Below are 24,680 nucleotides of genomic sequence, written 5' to 3'. Positions count from 1 at the left end.
GTTAGCAGAGTATTTGGAAACAGTTTATTCGTAATTGTCCACCCCCAGACGCTCGTTACCTCGAGTTGATAACTTGTAGGTGAAAATTAGAATTATATCGTTCGTATTCTCGAGTTTGTTCAGAATTTGTTAGACTGCAAAATGTTGAAGGCAAAAGAATATGTGAAGCTGTCAAGTGGCTACCACATGCCTCTTCTTGGATGTAAGAACAAACAAAGACTAAAAATGATTCAAATAAAAAATATCCATTGCTTTTATAACATCAATCACAGTCTGACGATCTATCAGCGAAGATTATCGTTCAACGTTCAATTTCATGATTATCATACTTTTATATGTTACAAGATCCATTCTCGGAAACCTGCAACAGACATATTTTTGGAAATATCATCTCTACAAATAATTACTTGGTTTTTATTTCAGTTGGAACCTACACAATAAGAGGCAGAGACCTCATCCTCGATGTTGTAGACGAGAGCCTTAAAGTGGGATTTCGATCGATCGGTGAGTAGGGCTGCCGTGGCTATATTTTTATAGTTTATTATCTATATCATTTATTCTCACTGCTTCTTTATATTTTTAAACATTTAAATCTTTCAATTCCCCTCAGATACCGCTGCAAGATATGGAAATGAACGTGATATAGGCGAAGCCCTGAGAATATCTCTGCCTAAATATAATCTAAAAAGAGAGGATATCTTTGTCACTACCAAACTCGGCAAGTGAACTCATACCGATCTTGGATTCATTATACTACGTAGTCTCAAGAGAACTCGACGGTCTCTTTGTACTTGAACATCAAACTTACAAACATGATTTCTGGATTACAGCCCCGAGCGATACTGGCTGTCCAGAAAAAGTTTACAACGCTGTAAAGAATTCTCTCTCAGCATTGGGACTCACCTACTTGGATCTGTACTTGATTCATTGGCCTGGTGCCGGGGCCATCCCGGAGAATTCCACAGAGAACATTAAACTGAGAGACGCAACATGGAAAGTGTTGGCAGAGTTTCAAAAGCAAGGCATACTTAGATCAATTGGAGTATCTAATTACCTCGTTAAACATCTCAAAGAATTGTTAGCGAATGATTATGGCGTGAGACCTTCTGTTAATCAAGTAGGGTGAATTTTGATTTTTGCAGTTTTGGTGGAAATTTGTCCACTGGTTAACCATTGTGCTGAATTTACAGGTTGAATGTCATCCCCACTATCGTCAGGATGAACTAAGAACTTATTGTAATAAAGAAGGAATTCATGTTCAAGCTTATTCCTCTTTAGGCACAAGTAAATCTAACGAACTGCTCCAGGATCCAACAGTCAACAGCATTGCCAAAGAATACAAGGTATCTCCAGCTAGGGTTCTATTAAGATGGGCACTGCAACAGGATATCGGTATGATTTCTGAACTTTCCATATGTCTCAAACGCTTAGATGGTAATAATGTTGACAATTGTCCACTATTTTCATTTCCATAGGAATCATACCAAAAGCTGCAAAAATAGAGCACATCAGAGATAACATCGATCTAAACTTCGTCATAAGCGATCAGCACATGAAAACATTGTCGAGCTTACCTCAAAAAAAATATACATGGGATCCAACCAACGTCTGTTAAGAGATACAAAAGTGAACATGGGCTTGGTCTAAATGCAGAATGCTTGCAATGATTCCATATTTTTATATCGTTGATACACTTAATTAAAAACTATCTGACAATGGGAGCATAAGTTGTTGTTAATTATGAACAACCTGGCGGATAGAATAGCGCAGCTCTGCTGTGAAAAATATAATAGTTTTGGAAAAACAGGAAAACCCCAAGATACAGAGTGGACAGTTCTAGCCGGAATTGTTTTGAAAGATGCCCAAGAAACTTTATCAGTTGTATCGCTGGCTACTGGAACCAAGTGTTTAAGCGGTACTGAGTTATTAGATACAAAACAGTGGGAAATTGGAAGTAGGTTAAGCGATTCACATGCTGAGATCCTAGCCCGGCGAGCATTTCTACGCTACTTATACCATCAATTAAATTTGAGGCTGAACAACAGTAATAGCGATGTTTTCGAGTTGGATGCAAATAAAACAATCTGTCTACGGAACAATATTTCACTTCACTATTATTGTAGTCAAACTCCTTGTGGGGATTGTTCGATATTTCCTAAGATAGTTGAGAATCGCGTGTTTGGCATCAACGCTTCTGCACGGAAAAGAAAAAGTCATGCAAACGATAATATGGAAATAAAACGACTCAATCTTCAGGAAGATTATCAGTGCGACGAGTACGACGTGCATCGAACAGGGGCAAAATGTGTGCAAACCGGAGAACAAGATTCTAGACTACCGGGTGTTGACTATCACCTTGTTGGACCTATAAGAACAAAACCAGGACGGGGTGATCGAACACTGAGTTTATCCTGTTCCGACAAAATTGCTAAGTAAGAAAATTGGGACCTACAAATTGAATTCAAACCTGCTATTGCCATAGAAAACGGTAGCTGCATCTCTTTTATTTTCATTATACATATTGTAATTATATAATACTTCCTACAGATGGAATATTCTTGGTATACAAGGGGCTCTTTTATCCAGACTAATTCCACCTGTAAGAATTGATAGTTTTTGTATTGGAGGGCAGTCTCCATTTTCTCCAGAAGCTATGCAACGTGGTATCTGTGAAAGGTTTGCCACTGGAAGATGTCCAGTTTTCATGCAATCAGAACAAAGTTTCGTCCACAGAAAAGGAGCTAACAGGACTCGGCCTTGCCCCTCCAGCGTAATATGGTGTGCAGTGCCCGATAGGTAAGTATCACTGTCTTATGTAAACATTGAGGTTTACAGTGGTCTGGCTTTAAGACAAATACCAGAAATACATCTGTAATAGATCAGTAAACGTTTCTTAAAAATCACTATTTCACAACTGTATAATTAATTTGAAGAGATTTTAACACCAGAATGAGTATAATTCAACTTTTATTGCATTTCGAATCATATTGGAGTTGTGAAGTAGCCACGCATTCTGGAAATGCAAAATTATATCAACATGATGAACTTCGATCTTTTTAAATTAGTGCATATATGATTCATATGAAAGTAATCATTTTTCAATACAAACAGACAATTGGAGATATCTGTGGATGGCCGAAAACAAGGTGCAACGAAAAAAAAAAAAAGAGGAAATTACTTATTAATCAGCAAGCAAGAGCTTTTTAGAACATTCCTCAGAACTGTTGACAGATTCAATAGAATGACAACCAGTGAACAAAATCACCCAAAGAAAATCACATACTATCATGCAAAGCAAAGCTCAACAGCTTATCAACAATCTTGGAGTGGGTTAAAGTTACAAAGTTTTCGGACATGGCCTGCAAAGCCATTATACCTTCAAGACTTCGTATTAATGTAATCCGATGCTAAATTTCATCAATTATATAAGTTTCAGATTGTATGAAGTAAGTCTGACAGGTTCGAGTGTAATAGTAACAACTCGTGTATCTGTATGTTTGTCCCTTATCTTAATGGATAAAAACTACTCACACTCAAACGCTACATGACACGGCGATTGATATTCGAATATCCTATTCCAACACAAGTTAATAATACGAGACTTGGTTCCTCAACGATGGTTTCATCACTGCTCACCATGTCTATTTTAAAAACAATACCAAAAAAGTCTCTCAAATCCCGTAGAAATTGTATTCTGAAAATCAATAAGATATAGTTGAACGACAATCAAGCTTTGATCAAGATAATACCAATAAAATGTTTTTTATGCAAAATGACTTTTACTTACGCGGCTTGCGTCAATGGGCCTAGGGTCATCTTTGAAATGTCTTTCTTACCAAGTGCCATAAATAGTGCTGCCATGCTTTGAAAAGCAGAATCTACACATCCGCTTCTGCAAAGTAAGAGTTTCTAGAGAGGTGTTGATTAAATAGTAACACATTTAATCTCACCTGTATATTTCGTCCAAAAGATATAAGGCTGCTTTTTTACCAAGATCTTCCGGAACGCATGGTAGAGATCCGGTCTCTGTCAAGGGTGAAAATGCTTCACCACTCAAAAATACTCCTGTTGTCGTTTCAGCGACTAAAGTTATTCCAAAACCTAAGGGTGAAAAATATTTATCTGGATGTAATACAAATTTCAACCTCAACTGATGGAGTCTGTTAAACATTACTTACTTTCATTGTGAACTAGCTTACTGACATAGAAATTTCTATACACCAATATTTGTAATAACGATTTTACCTGGAGATTTACCGCTTGATGCACCTCGGCTCTGATCTGTGTGAATATAAATATCTGGAAGATATTTCAACAAGCATCCTTTAGCAGATTCCACCATGCGATTGGCTATTGCTGGGGATACACGTACCGAACACGCTACGCCTCGCACTCGTTTAACCATTCCACAATTCTGGCACTATAGCAATAAGTTTAAACTTAGGCTCTATGTGAAGCTGAATGAGTTCAAATTTACAACAGTTATTCAAAAAAATTGTTAACCAACCTGTACCGACTTAAGGTGACGATTCACAGGACATTTAAACCATACTTCGCCACCACCTAATGGAGCAACGCCTCTCTTGGAAATATTTAATTCCACATCATCATCCCCTACAATGAATTGCTTAATGACTGGAATTCCGCTAGCTTTCAGCCTATCGATAGAAGGGTCTGAAACAATTAAAAACCAATTAATTTGATAGAACGTTAGATTTTCAATATGCAAACTGTATGAATGAATAGATTTTCAAAAATTCTTACCGAGAGTATTGTTGGTTATTCCCTTGATTTTGAGTTTGACCATTTTCTTACAAAAAGGGGCTAACATCATAACAGCTTCCAAATAGTAACTGATGCCTCGCTCAAGACTACATTCGTGTTCCAGATCTCCTCCGACTAGTAAACCAGGAATATAGGAAATAATAGTGCCAGTCTCATTCAACTCTATCCTCGTCCCATTTGTGATTTTGTCCATGAGGCGAACGAAGTTTATTTCATATTCTGCAATAAAAACCATAAATATAAATTTTCAACTTTATGGCGAAAATTGAACCACTGAATTGATTAAAAATCACATCCGTCAAGTTTAAAAATTCTAACCTCTAAGGCCAGGATTGTCATCGTTGATTCGTATCCCTGTTATTCTTACAGGTTTCCCGGATAATGTTGCCAGTAGTAAACGATACCTAAAGTAATTGCATCCTTCGTACGTGAGTACGTTGTTTATAAATTTACCTGGCATTCTTGCTCAATTATATTACTGTGCTCAAGTTCCAAACAATAATCGATGCGTAAAGCACGTGGTGTTATCTTTTTTTTCTACCTATTACAGTCGTTAACTTGCGTTCCTCAATTGAGTGAAAACAACAATCTTCGACGTCTTTCAAATGTTTAGGAACGCAAACTTTCGCTAACGAACTGGCCAATCAAAAAAGACCCTGTGTTCCACTGTGTCGTGGAAAACGAAATAGAAAAAACGTAGAAAACATAGCAACATTTACGGAGTACGACGTCATCCTGTAATTTATTTATAAACTCAGGAATATCCATACCGCACTTTGTACTTAGCTGGACGTTAAGCCGAGCGAATGAGTGATCGGAGATTCAGCTATTGCTTGAACCGGCGTGCGACTTTCTAAAAACCACGTAAGTAGCTGAGCCATTAATATAAAAATTTTGCTAACCAAGAGAATAGTGACGATTTACCCATTTCATTTGTAATTTTCCGCGCCAACGTGACATTTTTTTTCTCTACCGTACCATTGTACAAGAGAATAATCCTATGAGACTTGAGTACAAGGTTTGCCTACATGTACGAGTTTCATTACGATTCAATAGTGAAATCCTACCTCCCCGCCATCTCCTCGTCGCATACATTTTTAGCCATGCATTGACACAGAATATTTTTCAAATTCATAAATAGTATTGCGTCATAGGCTGAAGCTATCTGATCAAAGTTTGATAAGTCAATTGTGATTCACTTTTACACCTCAGTACATAGGTATTGCATTCGATCTCATATCGTACTGATTTTTTTTATGACAATTCTCATTACTTTACACACTATTTTTTGTGCGAAAAAATAATTCGGACCGCTCAAGTTTTTGGATATATTCAACGGTGTGAAATCTACTTGCATCCACAGAGGGAGTATTTTGTAATAGACATCTGTAATTTTGGTAGTTGTAATTCTTTTTATCTTAGGCTTGCAGTAATCAACACTAGTACCAAGTCGGAAAAAAATTACTGCGTGTTTGAATAAAATGGGCACAGAAAAAGTTTCACTTTTTTCATTTGTAATTCATCCGTTGGTCAGTCTATCATATTACAATAATTCGTTGTATGTGACAATTTAATTGAATTCAAAATTCATCTGGCTTAGAAATGACAAATATTCAAGAACTTTTCAGTACCTGATGTTGATTAAGCGTGTAATTGAAATTGTTCGTTATTATTTTCAGATATATTCTTCCGAAAGATAAGAAAGCAAGAAACAAGACTAGTAAAGATGAGCTTGCAATGGACAATTATCGCCTCTTTTCTGTATGTGGAAATAGCCGTTGTTCTACTCCTCGTTTTGCCAATAGCATCCCCGAAGAGTTGGCAGAGGCTTTTCAAATCCAGATTCCTTCAGAGCTTGAGCAGTCAAGCGTCGATATACTTTTTAGTCTTGCTGGCCATTTTGGTATTATTTCTGCTAGATGCGATCCGAGAAATGCGCAAGTATTCTAACATAGAGACTGGAGAACATGTTCATTTAAATACAGAAATGCAAGGTACGATATGTGCATACTAATATTTGTTGAAAAATGAAGAGTGCGTGAGATTAAATATTTAAAAAATGAGACTACTTTAGAATGTGGATTAATGTGTTTTCGAAAAAATAACAATCTTTGACGATTAAATACAATTGCATAAATTACAGGTAACATGCGGCTGTTTCGGGCTCAACGGAATTTTTACATTTCTGGATTTTCTCTCTTTTTGAGTCTTGTGATCCGTCGCCTGGTTACTCTGATTTCGGCCCAAGCAACGCTATTGGCTCAAAGTGAGGCAGCTATGCGGCAAGCCGTATCTGCCACCACCACGGCAAAATCTCTACTGGCACAGAAATCATCAGGTGAAAGTGCCCAGAATGATTCCAACGAGGCTCATGACAAAGCAGTTTCTGAGCTTAAGAATCAAATCAAAAGCTTGAATAAACAAATTTCCGAACTTGAAGCAGAATTGAAAAAGGAGAAGAAAGACAAAGAAGCAGTCACATCGCAAGCAAAATCTCTTGTACAGGAATATGATCGACTGAGCGAAGAACATGCCAAGTTGCAGTCTAGCGGAGACAAAAAAGTGGAATAATTTCCACCGTACTTCCTTTTGCACAAAAGACATGGTATTTGTTTGTAACTCTCTATTGTAGGATTTGCAAAGCTGCGTTGTCTTATTATTGAAGTTCTAAGCAAGTCTTTCTCTCATATTTATCTTTGAATGCTTGAATATTTCATGTTTGTACATAGCAACAATTACAGTGTGAGGGATTTAATATTGCTAGTTGATTCCTATGATTTGGTAAAGCGCTCGAGCATTTGTAATTTAATTATGGTAAAAATTTACGTAAAAATGAGGGATTCAAAAGTTTTTAAATGATATTTATTCGTCAGCTTAAAATATTAATCAGAGTGTAAAATTCTGAATAGCATTAACCGGCTGTTGTTTATTAATTACCATTAGAGCAATTTCTAATATCGTTAAAAGTATAAATATAACTTCTATGATGTTTCCTGGTATTGTATGCATATTTTTGAACTGTTTGTATTAACTTTTATAGTTTCTTAAATATAAGAAATACGTTAAAATAAAAAATCATCAATTTGATGTCTTCTTGTATCCCTAATTGCGATTGCTCAATACAAAAGTATTGTATTATAATAGTGCGACAATGATAAAAAAGATGTATGATGTAAATTCTTAGAAATATACCAACATTATCGGCCACTAGGAAGATTTTTTACTCCAACAAAACATGTAGACATGTTGATAAAAAACAAAGAACTATAGACTTGATGACAAAATATCTAGTAGGCTAGATAAATATGACTCGTAAAGTTGCATCGTGTGAGGAGAGTATTTAACTTTCTGGTATTGTGATAATTACAATTTGAAATTGTGGAAAACTTTTACTAATATGCAAGTGGAAGGTATAGATAACAGGCCCAATAAACCAAGTCTGGATATGAGTGACAGTAATGCTACGAAACTACGTGAAAACACAAGTCAGAACTCAGAGTCAAAATTTGAACAACAATATTCAGGCATTAATTGGGAGAAAGCAATATTCTTACCATTTGATACATTTTTTGCCAAAGTGGTAATGATGTCGGTCATACTTTTGATCCTCGCTGTAATTTACAAAATTGCATACAGTGCAGATACTACCATGTATATACCAGAATACTACATCATACCAAGTTGCGACGTCATTTACATGACCGATACCATCCTGAGAATAGTGCATAACATGTTTACCAGGATACGAGAGATGCGACAGTACTTGCCTACAAATTGGCTCTTACTTGTCATTGATATAACTTCATTAATACCATTGAACTTGATTTACGATGTGTGGAATACCAGTAAAGAACTCACTCGGCAGGCAGCATACAGTGCACTTTTATCAAACAAATTACTTAGAATCTACCGCTTGCCACTACATTTTCTGGAATATCGATCTGCAATTGGTGCTAGAAATTTGTGGAAACTTGCAATGGTCTACTTGACAATGTACCTCGTCTTAGGGCATATTTTAGCAGCGTTATTACATGCCATGGCATGCTGGAATTGCGAAGAGATGAACTGGACCTACAGCTTCCCAACTGATGTCCTCGACACTTCTAAAAAGATAAATCAGTTTTTAGCAGCAATTACAGTTGTGATGTCTGTTAATTGGAACAATGCTCGGGGAAACGTTTCAGCCACTGTACCTAGAGAATGGTGTTTTTTCAGTTTTGTTATGGTCTCTGGATTTTTCATGAAATCCATGTTCTACGCTTTTCTAGTCAGCATTTTTAGGAGAAATATGTGGAGACACCTTACATTCATGTTGGAAATAAAGTAAGCAGTACCGGAGGTACTGCATTGTTCTATTCCCACACTTCTGTACTTTGCAATCGAACAATTCAGTCCAATCAATTATGACTTGAAATTATGATTTCAGGTCCGAGGCAGAGTTTGTCAAATCTTGGGGTGCATCTGGTTATTTGAGAAACCAACTGAATCTATACCATTTGACACTGCTGGAAAATAGAGCTGGAATTAGAGAAATGCCAGAGTTCTTCCATGCGCTACCTGGCCCTCTGCGTCGTTCAGTTCAACTTGATCTTCACTGGGAGATGCTACGACATTCACAGTTGTTTCGCAGCCAAGATATAGCTTTTAAACGTGCCCTCAGCTGTGCAATCAGACATCAATATTTCCTTCCGGGTGAATATGTGTTTCGGGTAAACAGGTTAGTAGTGTGTTGGTGAAAATAGTTTTGCCACGAAATAAATGGCCTCGCCAATCATTGGAACAGAAAGTTTGAAATCAATCGCCGTGTACATGAATTTTATTCGGAGTCATCATTTTTCATTCATTTCTCTCACAAAAACGCGTTTCCAAACTTTGCACAGTGTAATAAACGTCAAAAGCGTATAGGGTGGTATGTCAGCTTACAACTGATCCTCTGATACTCTGTCTCAATAATTTATTCTGTTCATAGATACTCAGCAAAAATGGTCTACATAGCTTCTGGCGTTTTGCAAGTATTAACCGAAGATGATGCAGAAACTCCAATATTGTCATTATCAAGTGGGACTGTATTAGGTGAAGGAAAACTACTCATACCCTCGACGTGTCGAGCAGACATTCGTACCGCAACTCATTCTAAATTGCATATATTGGATGCGACAAGTCTTTACAGGCTATTGAATTTGTATCCCAAAGTAGCAGCTCATCTTCACCATAAACGAACTGCACGCACTGTGATTGCTGAAAACCTAAATAGACTGAAACACGGGCAGGTACGACATTATAAAAATATATCAGAACGTAATGGAATCAGTTGGATGAAAACGCAATGGCACGTAATTCAAGAGGCATCAAAATATGGTAACAATCACTTCTCACTAGATTTAATACCAATCGATGGAACAAAGACTTCACGATACCTTGAATTATTAGCTTTGAGTGAAAGGGTGGAATTGATGTCAAATGCCGTATGCTTGAGCATGAACTGCCCGTGTATTCTTGAACCAGAATCAAACTTTCTCAACTGGTGGGAAAAACTTAACGCCTTTGTATCTGTTGTCATTATTCTATTGTATCCATACTACATAACATTTACTCTAACACTCCCCAATTGGCTCCTACTATTGGATACTATGTTTGTCATAACTAAAAGTATTGATATATTTATACAAGCTTCCACTGCAGTAAAGCTGGAGAATCGACTCCGAATAGTCGACATTGGACATTTACTGAGACTACGATTACAGACACTGTCTTTCATCATCGATATTATTGTTACATTGCCGATAGAACTTTTCATGACGATATTCGGAACTCGTTCTTCTACAGAAGGTGTACCTTATTACTCGTATTCGGCTTACAGAATGAACAGACTCTTGACGATTTATAGATTATACAAGTACATACTAAAACTGGAAGGACATACAGAAACCAATGTAGAATTGTTGAAATCGTGTAGGTCAGTTTTTACATACACAATTGCTGCGTATTGGCTGGCGACTGCAACATATTATGGCAGTTGTCGCTTAAGGGGATGTGGTGTAGATTCGTGGATTGGGTATTACACCAACCACGAAGAAGAGACTTATGGTAAAAAGGAATTGTTCTATAATCCTTTAATAACTACCATGTACTATGTATTTAATACCTTAACAAGTTTGGGTGTTTCTAAATTGGTGCCTAGAAACAATTGGGAGATTTTAGAATTGGATGGAGGAATAATATTAAGTCTAATTATGTACGTTTACTTTTGTGCTGAATTGGGAGCAACGCACATAATTTATTACGAGAGTAAAAATTCTGCCACAGAGCACCTCGACTTGGTCACTCAATTTTTAAGACTTCGTGGAAACTCATCTGACATTATATCTCGTGTTCGAGATCATCTCGGTACGCAATGGGAGTATAAGAAATTGAACATGAATACCAACGGAAGATTGTTAACCAACGTATCTCAAGATCTGTATGATAAAATAATTATACACAGCATCATGAAAACTTTGAGATCTGTGCCTATATTTTACAGAGGAGACGAAAGTTTTTTGGAGATATTAGCTAAAAAGGCTAAGGTATTTCTCCTTACGAAAGATACAATGATCGCCCAAGCCGGCTTGAAAAACACGGCTATGTACGTAATACGAAACGGATACTGCCGAGTTGTTTCTGCATTACCAAGCGATGTGGACAGGGACAGAAGCGAAATCATTGGCCCTGGATCAATGATACTGGTCATTGAATTTCTGCACGATACTAATAATCTGGCTGATATACATGCCATAACAACGTGTGAGATCATATCAATACAGCGAACCGATTTCTGGAATACCCTCAACATGTTTCCTGAGTTCAAAGCCCAATTCGAGAATGCTATCGACTACAGTTATTTCACTGGTAAGACTATAGAAAACTTGAGTGCAAGAAGAGGGGGGAACAAAATAACCAGGTACCCAAACTGGGCAAATTTAGATGAAAGAGCAATCATCTCGGATTATATGACGCCTTTCAAAAGAATAGGAATGTTTTCTTTTATTCGTCATTTAATGTTACGACGTGGCATAAATCCGCATGGACAAAAATTCCAGCACTGGGAAGAATTCCGCGAAGTCGTATGTTTTCTAAGTGCATTATTTTATCCAAACTTCTTCACATCGCTAGTACTGTATCCTCATGCACGTTTAGCCGGTTACATGTTCGACATTGTAGGGTTTGTAGATATTTATCTTCGTTTGCACGTTTCTTACTACAACGAAAACGGCATTATCGTCACTCATCCTCTCTGTACCACATTGCATTACATGACCACTAGTTTTATTACAGACATTATAACGAGTACGCCGCTGGAATTGTTTGGACTGCAAAATACATTCGGTAGTCAAAATACCCATTTGACAAAGGCCTGGTTTTACTTAATCACACGGCCGCTTTTACTTTTTCGGATCTTTGGCAGATTTGCCACGGTAAAGGATGATATCAAGCATAATCACAAGCCTTTGGCTTACTTTCGATTTTTACTGACAACTGGAGTTATGCTGAATGCTTTGTCGTGCGCTAATATGCTGTACAACTGTGAATTTCTACATAATAACGGCGTGTATCACAACATTGAATGTACTTCATACTCCTGGTTTTCAATGTCTCAATTTAAACAATACAACGATCCTTTATCAGTCTACCTGATATCTGTATATTTTCACTCTACCTTTATGTTTCGTTGTGGTAATGGGGTAATATTAGTGGTGACAACTCTAGAAATGATCGTCATCATGCTAGTTTGCATGACCTTGATACCTACATGGTGGTTGATGATTGCCCAGATTACCTCCAATAAAGTTGGAGGGGATCTTAGTCCCACCGATTACCGTCAAGAGATGCAAGCTATGCTCAGATATTTGAAAAACGAAGACGTCTCTTCAGAATTAATACTGCTATCTATCGAGGAGGTGGAACACCGTTGGAAGTGCTCCAAAGAATTGAACTGGAAGAAGCTTTTCAGAACTTTACCCTCCCAACTTCATGAAGAGGTGGCCGTCGAATTGCATGGCCCAGCATTGGCCAAAGTTAATCTACTCAAAGACCAGGATTTTAGCGCAACAAGATTACTGGCCTGTCAAGTTGAAGACACGTGCTATCGCAAGGAAACGCCAATTATTCAACGCAACCAGGTCCAAGGTAACATTTACATTATCAAGAGTGGATTCGTTGATATTTTGGCAGCTGATGATACTTTGATCTGCTCACTTGGACCTGGGGGTATTTTTGGCTCGTTCAGGAGAAAAAAGCCTGTGAGACACACAATGCAAATGATGGCATCTGGCCATACTTCCCTATTTGTTATATCAGCTGAAGAATTTTATAACGTACTGGATCATTTTCCCGTTATACAGGAAAGAATATCTCGCGCCACGGCAATGGATGCAGAATTTGTGGATGTAGTTGCAATAGCGTCAAACTTCGAGAGTTCGGAAAAGAAAGTAAAATTCAACAGTAAAACCCATTATGAGCTAATTTGTATTTCAGCAAAGTCGAGATGGTACAAACATCTGCACTGGATTATATGTGTCCCTATATCGGTGATTAGTGTGTATTTAGTGACATCTCAAGTTGCTTTGCAAGTTTTAACCATGCCTGTTAATTCCTTGATTTACACCTGTGACTTTTGTTTCTTTATCAAGATATTCGTTGGCTTTCACACAAATCTTGATGACGAAAATTCAAATGCTTCCATTAATAGTTACAAGCGGACGGTAAAGAAATACTTTGTTAAATGGAACTTATTCTGGCTAGACCTGCTGTGCTGTATTCCGTTTGAAGTACTGGCGTATTCCGTGGACGAATCCCGAGTCAAGGCTACACTTCTTACAGTTCTGAAGTTAAATCGACTTCTTAGATTATATCACGTATTACATTATCAAACCGAGCAACAACAGCGATTGCACGTAAATCCAGTGAAGCGTAGTATGTTTCTTTGCATGACAAATATCTTGTTTGTTCATATGGGTGTTTGTCTGTGGATATTGATTGCATGTCGCAAATCAGGATGCAAGCATAATATCCCTCCAAATCGTGAAGAGCGCCTTGTCACCTCAAGACTCGAGGCCATGCTTCTAGCTTATCAGTATAATTTTGATCTACTGACCGCAGTTGGAACACATGACGTTCAGCCGACCACAATACCCGAAGTACTGGCAACAATATTTTTGATACTAGTTTATCAAATAATGGCATTGAATTTACTAACAACTTTGGCTACACTCATTCACTTTGCTCAGCACACGTTCACGAATTTTGAAATCCAAGTTCAAAGGCTCTACTCATTTATGGAGAGTAAATCTCTCTCTCCTATCTTACTGCAACGAATATGGGAATACTGTTTGCAGCAGTGGCTGAGACAACAAGGGGCATGGATGCCTAGCATGATTTTGAGCATGCCCAATTTTTTACAAAATCAAATTATGTTTGACATATATGGCTACTTGCTGACCGAATCCAAAGTATTTCATGGATTGCACGAAGATTTCCTGTATCAGCTCACAGCTAGAATGAATCGCTGTGTTTATTTTCCGAAAAATTACATTGTTCAGGCTGGTGATGTCGACCATACAATGTATTTTATACATTCTGGAAAAGTTCAAATTTTCGACAAGGCTAAGCCCAGTACAAGAGGGCTCGGAAGTATTCTCGGGGTTAAACAAGGTGTAACTACAGCTCTTCCTCATTTCAACGATGTAATTGCACTAACAGTGACTGACGTCATGAGCTTGCACAAAGATGCATGGAAAGATTTACTTGCAGAATTTCCATCTGCTAGAATAATCCTTTTTGATAGAATTGCCCAGATGACAGAATTTTACTAAATTATTACAGTGTGTGTATAATTTTTTTAAATTCATAGTCATGTAAGTTTCAGAGCAGTGATGTACGTTTACAAAATACTAGGTTCATGAAGAATTTGAAGAGAAAGTTTTGTTAATATTCTAGGTCTAATTTTAAGCAATGCATAGCGGTGCTTGTCAGTAAAAAATCAAACCTAAATAACACTGTCAGCTTAACTGCGATCACGTCGCACTAAATTTTTCAACACTAAGAAAATTGGCCTAGGTTTGCAATGTGAACAATAAATATTTTATTCATACCAACTGCTGTACAATTTGTTGAAAACTAAACGTTCAAACTCCAACAAAGGAAAATAAAATTAATAATCTGCTAAGTTCATAAGGTATCTCAGCATCGAGCAGCGATGATTTTTGCACGACGTTGATCCACGCAGTTGGAAAATTCTTCAACCAAAGTGGAGCACTTTAGTATTTCCTTGGGATTTTCTTGATAGCACTTTAGTACTTCGGTGCTATTCTCAATGCAGGGAGGTCTCGGCATTTTGGTAGACGGAGCATTTTTACCTACATGTCACATAATCAGTTGAGCGGAATGAAAGTAGATGTTTGGAACTTCTACAGCAGGTTTGATCGGACGTTATATTAGAGAAATATAAGCCTAACAAATTCAAACCACAATTTAATTATGGAGAATTTTCCAGATACGTTTCTTCACTCAGTGGTAGGAGTACAAAAAAATGAAATCTGTAACTGAAGTTAGCTTATGAATAGCCTTAGATGTTAGCAATCACATTTTACGATCCTGCTAAGGTTGTTGCAGTAATTTTATACATTTGATTTGACATTTCGATTAAGAGTGAAGAATCACATTTTTAGGATAATTACACCTTTGCAATTGAGTAGTGTATAAATCTGCTTTTCAATTACCATCTGTAAACTCGTTGACTGCTTTCTTGTACTCGATTGCCATGATAGTATCAATTTTTTCATGATTTCTTTCCAAATTTTGAAGACGTCGCTGCCAGTACTGATCCTGGCTCTTGAGTTCTTCCTCTTTCTGCTGTTGGATTTCAAGAGCTGATATAGTATATTCTGGATAATGATAAACTGCCACTCCATTTGACGGAGCACCCTGACCAGGGAGTATTGGAACCCCACTGGGCAGTGACATCAGATTGGATGGCTGAGCATCCCTTACATCCTTGGATCCAATTTCATCCTCAACACCCTGAAGTCGCTGGACAACTGCGTCTGACACTTGAATCACTCCGACTACCTCATCATTGGAAATGGTCAACTTTCTGGCACTTTGACTTGATCCCATGACTGGAATATTACAGGGAAATATCCTGCTTGAAACTTGACCAATATAACTTTTAACCTCTATAAATTAGAATTTCTAACGTAGGTTACTTTCGGAGACCGTATTAGAAGTGATTTTTTTTTCGATGTGGTTCACTGTATTTGCCCTAACCTAACGACAGGGTTGCCTCAGTATCTATTATAAGTCTGTACTCAGTACCATCCAATCACAACAATTTATGCGGATGAAGTTATATAAATTCAGAATTTATCTGTCGTCGTCGGAAGTGTTGTTCAAGACTACCTTTCTAGGTTCAAGTGTTATTTAATGCAAATTGCCAATTCACGGCATACACCGACCAACCGGCAAAAATCGATATCGCGATTTCGAGTTACGAGACCTCGCGTGCACTTCGTGTCCTATCTTCGTGTGACTTCATCTTCAGTACGCTGTGCATTTCAGTATTACATTTCATGCATTTCAGTCACTGATTCCAGTGGTTGAACCCTGATTCTAGGCAACACCCTCTATCGATGTGCAAGCTCAGTTGCATCCGATGGAAAATCAGCACAACTTACGTAGGGTCGCATCAAGTTCTATCTTGTGCAGTGGACGAAATTGAGGATTCAGTATATTATTCATCCAATCGATGTATCTGTGTTAATTTTAATGTACATTGTCACTTAGGAAATAATTTTCTCGATTTGCAGTCAGTTTCATTCAATGGATGTCGTCACTGATTGTGAAAACTTTGGTATTGAACCATTCAATTCGATCCTTTCCACGTCTAGACTGTTACCCGAATAGAAGTGTTACCCTCGCAAAATCTGCACAATTTTAATAAGCTCTGTAGAGTGGTACTGAAGAAAAGTAATTATGATTTCTTTCTTTGATATAGAATTCAAGAAGTAAATATACCATAATTAAGAACAATGTTGTTATATCAGCAATCTCTTTCTGGGTTGAATGTTAACAATTGTTGATGAAAACTCTCTCGATCAATGCTGATATTACGCAAGACTAGTTGTGCCAATAATTTTGCTTTGCATCTACCAACGATGAATTCATCCACCCAAAAATTGCTTCTATCTACTGTATTGGTCAGCGGATTCACGGGTAGCGGGCAATTGTAGTGCTCCTTATTGACAATGTAAGAATTTGCATTATCGAATGATCTTTGGCAGACTAAGCATTCAAATGACTGGACGTAATTCCCAAATTCATTCGGGACACTTTTGTCCCGATTACGAAGAGCATTCCGTAGACGAGGATTCGTTATTCGTTCGTTGAGATTTCTAGATATCTTGTGCGAGATATACTCGCGATAGCGCGATTCATCTGTTGCCAGCAGCAGCAAGAAATTTGCAAGTTCCTTAGGCCCTGCAAAGTCTCTCACGGATACAGCTGAATTTTTATTCGGTAGCCAATCCTGCAAATCAAGTTTTTCAAATGAAATACATAAATAAGTTGAAGAACATATAGAAATGTTAAATAGCAAACCATTAAAAGATTCAAACATTTTTACCACCTTGAAAGATGGTGAGCCATAATATACCGGTACTGATCCAACCATTAGCGGTCTCCATAATTTTTCAGTAATATAATCATCACAAACAGCATTTTCAAAGGCTAGCGTAAATTTGTACTGAGATGTCAACGACAGAAATTCACTGTCTTTTAAGGAGCTCACATGGTCTCGTTTCAAGCTAAACAAACGAAGAACATTGTCATGTAAGGCAGATGTCATAACTTACTGACTGATCTTCTGAATGTATGTACTCTTTGAATTTAGTTTATGATGGAAATTAGAAAAGTATCATTTGCGATTTTGAAGACTACTTGCTGCTGGCTTGTATGATATAAAAGTCCACAACTATAATCTACAGGTAGTAATCTTGGAGAACAAAGAGCTTGGTAAATAGTGGTTACCTTATAAATTATAGAAATATAAAACTTTAGCAGTATCTGGTTGTTGATAACCAAGCTTACCTTTCTGGGAGTTTTTTATTATTTAAACACGCACCATAAGAATCAATGGAAATATACTGCATGAGTTCCTTAATGTACAAATCTCTCATGCTGGCTGTCTCACAATTTGATTGAATGTACAGAAATGGTGCGAGTTGTTTCTCCCTTATTAATCTGTTTTTCTTCTCTAATGATACAAAATATTTTGTTCCTATAAAATTTTTAATTAATATTGATATGTCATCATTCTCAAAGATCAATCTTTTACACTTAATTCAAGAGTTGTACCTATCAAGTCTTCTTCACTGTCTAAATCAACTAAAGTCAGTGGTACGTCACTAAACCGACTAAAAGTTGCTGAGTGATTGAATAAAGAAAGAGCAGTTTCCGATGTTAGCGTCGGAATATTTCTAGGTGATTCTTCGTGCAGTAGTCCCCAGTCAATACTACCTCTCCGCGGCAAAGGTAAATCTTCGAATTCAATACTACTACCATAAAATAAAATGGTCTAAAAACAAGCAAAATCAATTAATGGTGAAAACCATTGAGCGATTTTTTACAAAATAGATGATATAGTAATATAGGATAAATTCTTTTGAAAGCGTAGTAAGATTTGACTCACGCTGAGCAAATTGTGCGATACAAAGTTCCGATTCTGTGTGAAATAACACTTGACTTGACCGCAGTTTTCCAATCGACCCTGATTTCCGGTGAAAGGTGTCCACCACAGTATCACTGGAACCTTGATATCTGAGAATGGAATTATGAGCTAATTAGTAAGTATGCTACCATAATATTTAAAAAAATATGTTAATATACTTATACACATCATCACCTTCAAATAGTATTTCATAATCCTCGTAGGTGCGCATCAGCCAAAACTATGATAGAAATGAAAATATTTTATACTTCGTATTATTTACAAATTTATATTGATGTGGCACAAATTCTTAACATTTTATCATGAAAGTTCCTCGAGAACTACACTTAAATACATGCATAATTAACTTACCTGAGAAATAATAAATAAACTGCTTGCAACGAGCGCTACCCAAATACATTTTCTCAAATAGTTTGCCATTTTTCACAAGAGTTACATTAGGTTGCAGTTCCTTGTGCGTATGACAATTGTTGAGGATAACTCCAAGTATCTATCTGCTCCAGGAAGGGGATGTCCGGAATGGGCAGAACAACCTATAGAAAATTAGTATGAACAGTAAACGCATGATAAATACAACATGTATACAGATAACGAAAAAGACTGCTGATTGGCTATAAAGAAGTTGGAGCCAGTAGTACAGCTCCGCAGAAGTACCCACAACAAAGAATTTGTCTTTTAAGTTTAATAAGTTTAAACAATGCAGCAAAAAATCACCGAAAGTTATAGCGTTTTCCATCAAATAAATATATGCCCAATAAATTAACGACGGTATTTCTTATGTCAGTGTATTCGGTATTGCTCGTTAGAATTCAATAATTCACAGGACGACATTGGCATCCTTACCAGCATGTTGGGGCTGGTTTTGTTGACACCAGTTGATTGAGTAGCGCCGAGCGTTCAGCACTGGAGCCTATTGTAAGTTTTAAGACTATGCTGATTAGTTTAAGTGTGTTTGAAGTCGAACGGTCGCACCCGAATCGTATCAAGATCAGAAAATAGTCTTTATTTACTACAAATTATGTTTTGAAAATTACAAACACGTAATTTCCAAATTCCGCGACAACTCGGTTCCTGAACGCAGACAACCGCAACTTCGCTGATCGTTGCAAGCGAGGTTATGTTGTCAATGTTGTTCTCGGCCTAGGCTACTCGAGTTTCTGACATTCGTGCGTCCAGGTTCATCATGCGTTATCGTTGAAGACTGAATGGGATATCGTGTACTAAAACTGATTTCGATCGACGGGTAATCATTCTGCATTGTGTTTTTTTCTGCAGCCATTTTCCGATACACGTATGCCCGCCTGTAATTGTCAACAGTTATGAACACTGTTTCGTATTTTCACGAGTATAGACTTTAATCGAATAAAAATGCAGTGTCAGAAGTTTTGAAGGACGTTTCCGATAGATCTCGTCCGCAAAGTACGTCCCTATTTTTCTTCTATCTAATTTCTGGTAGAGCGGTCAGGTGGATGACAGGGGCTTCTGACATGGAGAACAAGGAAGGCAAAGCTTCTGGCTCAAGGCCGAGTCCTAGCGGAGAGTCAGAAAATTCAGGTTCCATAGAGGTATGTTTCATTTATCTAAAAAGAAAACGTGTTACGTATGCGTACAATGGAAGGATTAGTTTTTATTAGAACCCAGCTGGTAATTATTATCTGGCACGTATGTACACCATTGTCTCATTTCAGGTCGACAATTCAAGTACAGTACTGTTGAAAATTGCAACACTGTATGCCGAACGATTGATGAATGATATTTGTTTGGTAGTCAATGGTGTCGAGTATCCAGCTCATCGTTTGATACTTTGTGCCTCCAGTGATGTGTTTCAGGTAAACGATTGCCTAATAGAATCTACAAATGTTTGGAACATCATTGTTATTTTTTTTACACAGTGTTCAACTGCCTGAGCCATGTGACGTGTTTTAGGTAATGCTAATGAGCCCACAATGGACAGAATCACAAGAGAGCAGAGTCACATTGCAAGAGACTCCGCAGTGTGCTACAATATTCAGTGAATTCTTACGCTACTTTTATACAGGTCAAATACGAATTAATTATGGCGTTGTTCTGCCCATACTGTCTCTTGCCGATAAGTATAATGTTAGGGATCTCATTTCACTCTGCATAAACTATATGCAAAGCCATATTCCTGCAGCTGCTACTCATGGAACACTTGTTTCTTGGCTACAGTACACTACAAACTGTGGGCATCATGCGGTTGCTCAATCCTGCCAGAATTTCATCAAATGGAACTTGGAGTTAGTTGCAAAAACCGCTGATTTTGGAAATTTCGAACCAGACGTCCTTGTCTCTCTGCTTCACCAGAGCAGCTTGGTTATCAGAGATGAAATGACCCTGTACGAATGTTTAGAATCTTGGCTAAATCACCAAGCCCTACGTTTGAAAACTGAGCTACTTCCGACAGATCTAGAAATAACCCTGGAACAGATTGTTGTTGCAGTCATGTCCTGTGTAAGATTCCCAATGATGTCACCTCGACAATTGGCAAAATTGTTGCTTTCACCACTGACAAAAAAGTACAAGGAATTCTTTGTCGAGAGGATGGCTATCGGAATGTCTTTCCATTCTGGTCTGCAAGAAAGAGTCAACAAAGTGATTAGAACTGAAGAAGATGGTGGCTTACTTTTTGAGCCTAGACTTTACACAATAGACACATGCAGTTCATTGCTCACTATAGAAAACTTCCGCAGCCTACCTTCCTACCACACAAGAACATTAGTATTTTCCAGTCATTCCTATTTAGCTGAATGTGCCGGAGATCGTACCTGTGAGTGGGTTGTAGACATTTATCCAAAAGGTGTGTGGTTCAAAAAGTTTTTCCTAATAGTTTGGCAGGGTAATGTCGAGGTGCCGGAATATGTGATGAGGTCGGTAAGACTGTCTCTGACATGTAGAGAACCACCGCCAAATAGTGAATCTGACATGCGAGTAAAAATAGGGGTTCTGTTTTATGGTCTACAGGACGGTGTGGAACACATAGCCAGAGTTACTGAGATCATTCATCGATTTAGCAAGGACGACCGAGTTCTTAATTTAGATGATCTTTTGCCGTTTGAAGAGCTTAATCCTCAACAAGCAACAGCTGGAAATGTTATTTCCCCATTTCTTGTTGGTCCCAATAAGGATATGCTCAAACTACACATTGTTATATCTCCTGCTAATTGATTCCAGAAAAAGGATAATGAAGCAATGTCAATCAACTGACGATATTTATGTTGTTTCAATTATATTTATTGCGAGTATGTATTACCTTCAGGTTTGTAGCAATTTCTGGCTAATGCAAATGATAAAGGATATAGTCGCTCAATTCTCTCGGAGTGACAGATGTTTTATTTATTACGTAAAATAACCATTCATTGAAGTGATTTGAAAAAATCGCTCAAAGAAGTTGAACATAATTACTATACTAATAGTAAGTATAAAGTCAACAGTGCATGTATATACCTATGTACAAATGAATATTTTGCACTGAAGATAATGATTTCCCATAGTGTTTTCCAAGTATAAAATTTCGCAAATCACTTTACAGATATGCCAAAATTTATCGTGTTTTGCTTGTCATACTACTTGAAATTATGCAATGTATCTCTGAAAATACCACTGTTTTTTCGTAAGGAAACAAAGTGACGTTTACTACGATCCGTAGCCTTGCTATACTTGTATATGAAACAAATTCTGAATTAAAACTGTAGTCATACAGTTACATGTATGATAATAGTCTCGTGATTATTCGTAACGTTAATATTATATTTGACGAATAAAATGTTGTTTGGTTGTAAAATGAGAACCTCATTATTAGAAAAGATAGTACCTTTCCTCCTTAACAACTTACAATTAAAAGTAATTTAATTGTTCGAGCTATAGTTCAAATTTACAACCTGCTATCCATTGAGTATGTAGTGTAAAATCAATATTACAGTTCTGCAAGGAATCTGCATTCAAATATTTCCGATTGTTGTTGACCTCAATTCATTGACGAGAGCTATATATCAAGTGAGGTGAAAGTTAAAAGACTTGTTACTCTTATACATCCAGATAACGTCAGACAAGCTGGTACCACAGATTGCAAGCAGAGTTGGCATACGTTCTACAATACTCCGTGAGTACTTTATCGGGATAAAAACATTTCTGAACATTTATTGAAAAAAATAATTGGACGAATTTTTCTTTAATTACCAGAATCATATTATTGATTGTTTTAGCTTTATAATCAAAATATGAAGTTGTACTCAGTGTCGGATGGGCCACCTTCTCTTGCTTGCAGGCAAGCTCTGAAAGCATTGAAGATTGATTATGAATTGGTAAACGTAGATTTTGGACGAGGTGAACACATGACGGATGATTTTGAGAAAGTATATATATGACATTCCAATATTGCCAAGTTTTTTTAAAACTATTTATTAAGAAACAGGTTTATTTTCTGGTCTATACAGTTGAATCCTCAAAAGGAAATACCAGTATTAATAGATGGAGATCTCACAATCGGAGAAAGGTACATACATGCACATTATTGCCAACCTTGAAACAACTACCAGGTTCTGTTACAATTAATATAACCAGTGGATGTCATTCCAACTACTTCATTTTTAGCAATGCAATTTTGCAATACCTTGCTGATAAATACGATGGTAGCGGAACACTTTATCCAAAAGATCCCGCCGCACGCGCAATCGTGAATCACAGGCTCTGCTTCAACCTATCTACATATTATCGTTATATTTCAGAATACGTAGTAGGTTTTCATGACTTATGTTACATCATATTTAGGTTTCATTTGTAAATTCATGAAATACAGCATGTTTTACTTCAGATGGCACCGATATTCTTCGCGTACGAGCGAACACCTCTTGGATTAAAAAAGATGAATATTGGCTTGAGTGCCTTTGACACATACCTAAAACGTTCCAAGACAACTTATGCTGCTGGAAGTGAGTAATTCGACACATATATGTATGTACTCCATGGTAGGTGCAGAATCAACGTTGAAGAGGATATTTTTTTACAGATAACTTAACAATCGCTGACTTTCCCCTTGTAACAGCCACAATGTGTTTGGAGGCAATCGATTTTTCTTTATCTACATGGTCTTTCGTCGAAAGTTGGTACAACAACTTTAAAACAAAACATCAAGACTTGTGGGAAATCGCCCAAGGTGGCATGCAGGAGATCAGCTATTTTGAAAAGAATCCTCCCGATCTCTCACATATGGATCATCCTATACATCCGGTTCGAAAACAAAACTAAATTTACTCTGATAACAGCACTTGAGCAATATGATTTTTCATATTTCACAATTATTCGTCACATAATTAGTTTCACTTAATGTTTATCTATGAGTTCACTTGATTCCTATCGCACAATAAGATAACTGGTGAATAAATAAATAAATAAATAAATAAATAAATTAAATCGAAGTATAAGATACAGAATAAAATTTACGCAATGCAAGGAAATCATTTCCATGTACTTCTTATTGATTGATTCTCCAGTTTTACTATGTCATTCAGTTATAGTATATCTTTTCACAGGGTTGATATTGCCTCCGCATGTGTATAATGACACACAATTATGTAATGTTATACAACTATAAGGTTTAAGAAACAGACGGCTACTACTATAGTACATCCTGAACAAAGAGAAGGGATGTTCAAACAAATCCGATACGTTGTATTATAAAGTTTGTGAATGTAGTACCTGCCACATCGTTAATTGAAATATTTAATGATTTTTCATTGCCACGAGCTCATTTAAAAATTGGAAACAATTATTTTTATTGCCTAACATATTACTGGTAATAATTCATTACTCTTAATTGGGAATTTTCTAACTAGCCTCATAATTTATTGTAACAATGTAATACTTTTTTCTCAACATTGGCAAGACAATGTCACGAATTTCATAAATATCTAATGAGATCACCTTGCTTGCTCCGTTAATTATGGTAATTGACGTGTATTTTGAACAAGTGAGGCTGTTTTCTGTACTCATATCGAGAGTTTTACAAACATAAAAATTCGATAATCTATTGTACAAATATAATACAAGGGTATGCCAAGAAAGACAAGTGTCTATATACGCATATTCATTAATTTCGAAGGTGATTTGATCTATT

General features: G+C 37.0%; 9 protein-coding genes across 16 annotated transcripts; 6 read left to right on the top strand and 3 right to left on the bottom strand.

The window, feature by feature from the left end:
- Positions 1-61: 61 nt before the first annotated feature.
- LOC124416515 (glyoxal reductase-like) lies at positions 62-19,343 on the top strand. 2 transcript variants are annotated; one of them, XM_046897786.1, is made up of 7 exons: positions 62-202; positions 424-504; positions 611-718; positions 831-1,117; positions 1,191-1,392; positions 1,476-1,626; positions 19,332-19,343. In XM_046897786.1, exons 1-6 carry the CDS (start codon positions 142-144, stop codon positions 1,613-1,615), a joined length of 879 nt encoding a protein of 292 aa, XP_046753742.1. In that variant the 5' UTR covers positions 62-141; the 3' UTR covers positions 1,616-1,626; positions 19,332-19,343. The 2 variants fall into 2 exon arrangements, with proteins under 2 accessions (XP_046753742.1, XP_046753658.1); XM_046897702.1 differs by lacking the exon at positions 19,332-19,343 and having other exon boundaries at positions 1,476-1,666.
- LOC124416140 (tRNA-specific adenosine deaminase 1) lies at positions 1,741-3,944 on the top strand. The gene is made up of 3 exons (XM_046897080.1): positions 1,741-2,432; positions 2,548-2,796; positions 3,112-3,944. The coding sequence occupies exons 1-3, from the start codon at positions 1,741-1,743 to the stop codon at positions 3,398-3,400; spliced, it is 1,230 nt and encodes a 409-aa protein (XP_046753036.1). The 3' UTR covers positions 3,401-3,944.
- Positions 2,630-5,323, bottom strand: LOC124416347 (RNA 3'-terminal phosphate cyclase-like protein). 2 transcript variants are annotated; one of them, XM_046897437.1, is made up of 8 exons: positions 5,104-5,323; positions 4,765-5,004; positions 4,508-4,674; positions 4,246-4,420; positions 3,951-4,101; positions 3,788-3,892; positions 3,532-3,694; positions 2,630-2,869 (listed from the first exon to the last, which is right to left on the bottom strand). In XM_046897437.1, exons 1-7 carry the CDS (start codon positions 5,243-5,245, stop codon positions 3,541-3,543), a joined length of 1,134 nt encoding a protein of 377 aa, XP_046753393.1. In that variant the 5' UTR covers positions 5,246-5,323; the 3' UTR covers positions 2,630-2,869; positions 3,532-3,540. The 2 variants fall into 2 exon arrangements, with proteins under 2 accessions (XP_046753393.1, XP_046753307.1); XM_046897351.1 differs by lacking the exon at positions 2,630-2,869 and having other exon boundaries at positions 3,494-3,694.
- LOC124416757 (B-cell receptor-associated protein 31) lies at positions 5,451-7,412 on the top strand. 2 transcript variants are annotated; one of them, XM_046898107.1, is made up of 3 exons: positions 5,451-5,649; positions 6,465-6,779; positions 6,929-7,412. In XM_046898107.1, exons 2-3 carry the CDS (start codon positions 6,512-6,514, stop codon positions 7,354-7,356), a joined length of 696 nt encoding a protein of 231 aa, XP_046754063.1. In that variant the 5' UTR covers positions 5,451-5,649; positions 6,465-6,511; the 3' UTR covers positions 7,357-7,412. The 2 variants fall into 2 exon arrangements, with proteins under 2 accessions (XP_046754063.1, XP_046733704.1); XM_046877748.1 differs by lacking the exon at positions 5,451-5,649 and adding an exon at positions 5,826-6,004.
- On the top strand, positions 6,330-23,859 carry LOC124404027 (glutathione S-transferase 1). 2 transcript variants are annotated; one of them, XM_046877958.1, is made up of 6 exons: positions 6,330-6,340; positions 22,771-22,920; positions 23,002-23,060; positions 23,159-23,300; positions 23,379-23,496; positions 23,574-23,859. In XM_046877958.1, exons 2-6 carry the CDS (start codon positions 22,786-22,788, stop codon positions 23,810-23,812), a joined length of 693 nt encoding a protein of 230 aa, XP_046733914.1. In that variant the 5' UTR covers positions 6,330-6,340; positions 22,771-22,785; the 3' UTR covers positions 23,813-23,859. The 2 variants fall into 2 exon arrangements, with proteins under 2 accessions (XP_046733914.1, XP_046733826.1); XM_046877870.1 differs by lacking the exon at positions 6,330-6,340 and adding an exon at positions 22,645-22,667.
- LOC124406750 lies at positions 9,301-15,042 on the top strand. The gene is made up of 2 exons (XM_046882328.1): positions 9,301-9,502; positions 9,755-15,042. Exons 1-2 carry the CDS (start codon positions 9,318-9,320, stop codon positions 14,634-14,636), a joined length of 5,067 nt encoding a protein of 1,688 aa, XP_046738284.1. The 5' UTR covers positions 9,301-9,317; the 3' UTR covers positions 14,637-15,042.
- Positions 14,882-16,328, bottom strand: LOC124404145 (MICOS complex subunit MIC25). Its single transcript, XM_046878089.1, has 2 exons — positions 15,543-16,328; positions 14,882-15,179 (listed from the first exon to the last, which is right to left on the bottom strand). The coding sequence occupies exons 1-2, from the start codon at positions 15,937-15,939 to the stop codon at positions 15,004-15,006; spliced, it is 573 nt and encodes a 190-aa protein (XP_046734045.1). The 5' UTR covers positions 15,940-16,328; the 3' UTR covers positions 14,882-15,003.
- LOC124415922 (alpha-(1,3)-fucosyltransferase 10) lies at positions 16,499-19,519 on the bottom strand. Of its 4 annotated transcripts, XM_046896868.1 has the most exons (9): positions 19,312-19,413; positions 18,899-19,080; positions 18,722-18,767; positions 18,509-18,636; positions 18,175-18,394; positions 17,908-18,097; positions 17,447-17,624; positions 16,837-17,347; positions 16,499-16,745 (listed from the first exon to the last, which is right to left on the bottom strand). In XM_046896868.1, exons 2-8 carry the CDS (start codon positions 18,965-18,967, stop codon positions 16,862-16,864), a joined length of 1,317 nt encoding a protein of 438 aa, XP_046752824.1. In that variant the 5' UTR covers positions 18,968-19,080; positions 19,312-19,413; the 3' UTR covers positions 16,499-16,745; positions 16,837-16,861. The 4 variants fall into 4 exon arrangements, with proteins under 4 accessions (XP_046752824.1, XP_046752906.1, XP_046752738.1 ...); XM_046896950.1 differs by lacking the exon at positions 16,499-16,745 and having other exon boundaries at positions 16,813-17,347; positions 19,391-19,519; XM_046896782.1 differs by lacking the exon at positions 16,499-16,745 and having other exon boundaries at positions 16,813-17,347; positions 19,262-19,415.
- LOC124414543 (BTB/POZ domain-containing protein 17) lies at positions 19,815-21,897 on the top strand. The gene is made up of 3 exons (XM_046895899.1): positions 19,815-20,112; positions 20,236-20,376; positions 20,474-21,897. The coding sequence occupies exons 1-3, from the start codon at positions 20,017-20,019 to the stop codon at positions 21,731-21,733; spliced, it is 1,497 nt and encodes a 498-aa protein (XP_046751855.1). The 5' UTR covers positions 19,815-20,016; the 3' UTR covers positions 21,734-21,897.
- Positions 23,860-24,680: the final 821 nt, after the last annotated feature.

Source organism: Diprion similis, chromosome 1 (genome assembly GCF_021155765.1).
Source record: "Diprion similis isolate iyDipSimi1 chromosome 1, iyDipSimi1.1, whole genome shotgun sequence".
NCBI lineage: Eukaryota > Metazoa > Arthropoda > Insecta > Hymenoptera > Diprionidae > Diprion > Diprion similis.
This window is presented reverse-complemented; position numbering and strand designations above follow the sequence as displayed.